General features: G+C 29.2%; 1 protein-coding gene across 2 annotated transcripts; it reads right to left on the minus strand.

The window, feature by feature from the left end:
- Positions 1-4,127: 4,127 nt before the first annotated feature.
- On the minus strand, positions 4,128-4,887 carry LOC120165251 (40S ribosomal protein SA-like). Of its 2 annotated transcripts, none has more exons than XM_039174808.1 (3): positions 4,710-4,887; positions 4,410-4,626; positions 4,128-4,314 (listed from the first exon to the last, which is right to left on the minus strand). In XM_039174808.1, exons 1-3 carry the CDS (start codon positions 4,842-4,844, stop codon positions 4,217-4,219), a joined length of 450 nt encoding a protein of 149 aa, XP_039030739.1. In that variant the 5' UTR covers positions 4,845-4,887; the 3' UTR covers positions 4,128-4,216. The 2 variants fall into 2 exon arrangements, with proteins under 2 accessions (XP_039030739.1, XP_039030738.1); XM_039174807.1 differs by having other exon boundaries at positions 4,128-4,320.
- Between the last annotated feature and the right edge of the window lie 496 nt (positions 4,888-5,383).

Below are 5,383 nucleotides of genomic sequence, written 5' to 3' on the forward strand. Positions count from 1 at the left end.
AGATCCACGTAGACTAAATCCTGACGTGGCATGTCCACATGTGATGCCACATCATCAATATTTTTAAAATTAATTAATAATAAATAATTATTTTTTACTAAATTAATAGCAACCAATTAGATATTGCCATGTGGGACATGGGATTTTTATTAAATTAAGAAAGGAGGGGATTAAACCTCCACAAAATTTTGCAACCCATGGGATTTGAACCTAGATCTAAGGGATGAAAGGCTTGACGCCTAAACACCAAGTCAATTCACTTGGTTTTTAATATTAGACTAATAACATTATTTAAGGTATACTGTAGATAAAACCACCACCAACACAAGCATTTTTTTTTAAATCTAGTTAAATTTAAATTGTTAGAATTATTTGAGTCAAATATGGATTTAAATTATATTGTACTCATCAAAACCTTCACTAACACAAGTACTTTTTTATTTAAAGTTTATAAATTTAAAATTAAATAAAATTTCAAATATGAATTTAAATTGACTCAAATAATTCTAACAATTTAAATTTAACTAGAATTAAAAAAAAAGTAGTTTTGTTAAGTTTATAAAAAAAATAAAATGATTTAATCTTTTAGTCATAAGACTAAAATAAATAAAATTAAGAGATTAAATTATAAAAGAAATATATTCGTAATTAGAGAGTATGTGATTTAAATTTAATAAAAAATAAACTTAAAATTATAGATTAAATCAATTTATTTTTTATTTTTTTAAATTTATAAATTTAAAATTAATTAAAATTTTAATATGAATTTAAATTGACTCAAATAATTCTAACAATTTATTTAACTAGAATTAAAAAAAAAGTGCTTGTGTTAAGTTTATAAAAAATAAAATGATTTAATCTTTTAGTAATAAGACTAAAATAAATAAAATTAAGAGATTAAATTATAAAAGAAATATATTTGTAATTAGAGAGTATGTCATTCAAATTTAAAAAAAATAAACCTAAAATTAGAGATTAAATCATTTTTTAAGTTTATAAATTTAAAATTAATTAAAATTTTAAATATGAATTTAAATTGACTCAAATAATTCTAACAATTTAAATTTAACTAGAATTTTAAAAAAAAGTGCTTGTGTTAAGTTTATAAAAAATAAAACGATTTAATCTTTTAGTCATCAACTAAAATAAATAAAATTAAGAGATTAAATTATAAAAGAAATATATTTGTACTTAGAGAGTATGTGATTTAAATTTAATAAAAAATTTAAACTTAAAATTAGAGATTAAATCATTTTATTTTTTATTTTTAAAGTTTATAAATTTAAAATTAATTAAAATTTTAAATATAAATTTAAATTGACTCAAATAATTATAACAATTTAAATCTAACTATGATTTTAAAAAAATGCTTGTTTTAATGGTGGTTTCGATGGCAACAATATACTTTAAATAATGTTATTAACCATTCAATAACAACAAGTGACTTGTTGTGCTGGTTAGGTGTCAAGCTTTTCATCCCTTAGACCCAAGTTTAAATCTCATGAGTTATAAAATTTTATGGAGGTTTAATCCCGCCTTTTTTTAATTTAATAAAAAATCTATGTGCCACATGGCAACATATAATTGGTTGCTATTAATTTAGTAAAAAATAATTTTCATTATTAATTACTTTTTTTAAAAATATTCTTGACGTGGCATCACGCGTGGACATGCCATGTCAGAATTCAGTCTACGTAGATCTGCCACATCATCATCTACCATGATATGGACATGCCACGTCAGCATCTCCCTCCACATGTTCTTGTTGAGTCAGCTTCAGGAGTTGACCGTCAGTTTACTAACGATTTTCATCCAACAAGTGTGCTTTTTGACCCAAAACGAAACGTTGAGGGGTCAAATGTTCCAAAAAACAATAGGAAAAAATTGCATATATTGTCAAACGTTAGGGGTATTTGTTTGCATTATGCTTTAATTTTATATAAGAGGTAAATACATTTAAAATTATATTTTAAAATTATGATAAATTATGTAAAATAATGGATAAAATAAGACATGATAAATGCATTACGTGAAAAGGATAAATGAAGATAAGGAAATATAATATGCAGAATGCCAAATATAGCCTCCATCGATTATTAAATGGTCATTTTGACTCTTGTTCTTTTTCTTCTTTTTTTGAGAAATTTGACCCCAACGTTTCACTTTTAGGTAAAAAACTTTCTCTATAGATGAAAATTATTAGTTAATACACGGTTAATGCTCCAAAATAAAAATCTTTTTTTAACCTAAAACGAAACATTGAGGGCTAAAATTCCCCAAAAAAAAAAGAATCAGGGACAAAGTGATTATTCTGTCAAATGTTAGGGGCCTTTTTGTCCTAAAATAAAATGATGGGGCCAAAATCTTCCAAAAAATAGTATAGGGGATAAAATAATTATTTTAATAAACATTAGGGGCAAATTTTAATATTATGCCAATATATATATATATATATATATATATATATATATATATATATATATATATATGATTAGAAAGTCCATTCTAAATAAAGTGGTCTAATTCCAAGAAATAAATAATTCAAAGAATGTGAATAATTTTGCTAATGATTATATAGATGAATATTTGGGTAAACTATGAATTTGTAATTCTTTAGGTCATTTTATTTTTAATTCAGTTATGCCTCGTATCTCTGTATTTTGTATAAAATGTTTTATTTTTGGAATAGATGAAATTATTAATTTTTGTGAATGATAAAATTTTATGGTTTAAATATTTGACTCAATACGACATTTTAAGCCCGTTGGTTATTATGAATCAGGTTTAGAGTGTTATAAATTGTAATAATTAGACCATGTTATTTACAGCTTGTAATAATTAAATCGCCCAGATATATTCAAAATTTAATGTTTGTTACACACCTAACAAAAAATTGTCAGGTTGTTATAATCAATAAATAGAATCACTCGATTGTGACTTTTTGAAACACGATGATGAAATAATAAACTTATAATATAATGACCCATTTAACGCCATAAAGACTAGGGTTGTAAATGAGACGAGACAGATCGCGAGCTACTCGAGATCAACTTGATCTTGGCTCGATAAATACTCGGATCGAATGGACTCGACTCGAGCTCGAACTCGACTCGAGTTCTTAACGAATCTAAACGAGCTACTCGATACTCGACTCGAAAAGCTCGTGAGCAGCTCGAAAAAAATATTATATTATAATTTTAGATTTTTTAAAATTACATTATTAAAAATATATTAAAAATACATTATTGATGAATAAAATTCCAAATGATCGAATACTCTTCGAATCATACTCAACAATATAACCTTTGGAAATCAAGCCTGTAGTGTCGAGTTAATAATTAAGATATTAAGTAGAATAACATTGATATTTGTTCACAACACCATACAATTATAGTGAATGGAATTTAGAATGGATAAATTTGTACTAAAAACCTTGAGTATGTGCCGAAACTGAAATTTCCATGATATCACTGGCTAAATATTTTATAGGAGAGGTGACAATTATGCAACCATTTCTTAAGAAATTTTTCCCATCAGTATTAGGAAAATCAGCAAAGGCTAAAAGAAGAAAAGATTAAGTAGATGAGCGTGAAGCTTCATCTTCATTGTCATCTTCTCTTTGCTGACAGAAAAGTTACGCAATGAGGAGACTGTTATAGACTTATAGTACATGAAAAGTACAAAAGAAAGAAGAAAAGATGGTCAGCAAATGTGAGTAACGTTAAAAAGAGAAGGTAAAAGGACGAAATGAATGAAATTGAAATGCACGAGGTTGGTGTTCAAATGTAAATTTCCTATTAATCCTAGAAAATAATCTTTACGCTTGTAATGTATTGAATGTGCAATGACATTAAAAATTTAGAAACTTCAATGACCACAAATCAATCACATTACTTACAAAACCAATTGATCCGATCATTGTTGATTATTTCGGACACAGGGAAATGCATGGTAGAATTTGAATCTTTCTTTAGTTTATCACTGTTGGTTATTAGTTTAGGTGATAATGCAAAGCATACAATTTTAACACATTCTGATAACAAGAAGCCATTACCGCATATAACAGAATATAAATTCATAACAAAAATTTCTAAAGCCATTGATGTCTACAAGAACACTATTGCCAGAACACACAATTCCATCTTTATCATAACAAAGTTCAAAATGGTTCTTTTTAAAACAAAACATTTTTGCCAAAATTTAAAATGAATCCCTCTCACACCCAACCTGTGGGAGCAGGGGCCGTGACATCGACGGGAACACCTGGGATTTGTGCTGGAGCGGCTGCAACATCCCACCCTTCAGCACCACCAACTGCAACTGCATTCAAAATTTCAAAGTAGATTAAGCAAAGGAAACAATAAGTAAGACGTAAATTAAATGATATAATCAGAAATAGAAGTTATTACCTTGGTCACCCCAGTTAACAGCAGCAGGGACACCAGAAATGGGTGCCTGAACCATGTCAGCAGACCATTGATCGCCTATTTGCGCAGGCCATTGATCAGCTGCTAACCCACCCATTCCAAAATCTGCTGGAGGGAGTCCATAATCAGGGGCCGCAACAGTCTCCTCCTCTTCTGCCTCTTTAGCTTCCTCAGGTTCCCTGTAGAAAAATAGATCCACCTACATACAAACCATGTATAAGTAACACAAATTAACACATTCAAATTGTATAGGAGATATCATGAAAGTGATATATCTTTTACCATCACATCCCACTTCTGTCCGGGAGCAATTGTGCCGCGCATCTGAAGAACCATCCTTGCCAACAACCAGAAAAGGCAACCGATGCTGTGCTTTCCCTTGTTGTTAGCAGGGATACCAATGTCAACATATCGCATCGGCGAGTCAGTATCACAAAAGGAAATGGTCGGAATGTTTCCAAGAACTGCTTCCTTGATGGGCTGCAGAGAACAGTTGGTTGCAGAAAAGGCTTCTTAAATGGTTATTGATTTCTCGAGAAGAAAGTTTAATTATGCAATTTGCTCTTCATTTAATGGTATTTATTGTTTCTTTTTGACAAGATTCTGCTTTCCATTTTGATGAAAACCGATCACTTGATTCCTTCCTATCTACATTGATGCAAATGGGGTTTTCTGTGCCGTCAATCCACTTTGGAAATACACTGTCCTATGTGAGTTGATATCTGACATCGTTGGTTCTTGGGGAATAAGGGGTAAGTCTAATGTATAAAAGGGGAATGGGTTTCAGCAAAAAAGTATTAACCCATCCTCGAGTTTAAGTTGAGCTTGAATCGAGGTCACAATCGATCTTGAATCGAGCTCAAAATCGAGTTTGAATCGAGCTTCAATCGAGTCTCGAGCTTCAGTCGAACTCTTGAATTTTTTTTTGAGTTCGAGTCGAGTTTCAATTTTATCTT

The sequence above is a fragment of the Hibiscus syriacus genome, unplaced genomic scaffold, assembly GCF_006381635.1.
Source record: "Hibiscus syriacus cultivar Baekdansim isolate YM2019G1 unplaced genomic scaffold, ASM638163v2 tig00111582_pilon, whole genome shotgun sequence".
Classification (NCBI taxonomy): Eukaryota; Viridiplantae; Streptophyta; class Magnoliopsida; order Malvales; family Malvaceae; genus Hibiscus; species Hibiscus syriacus.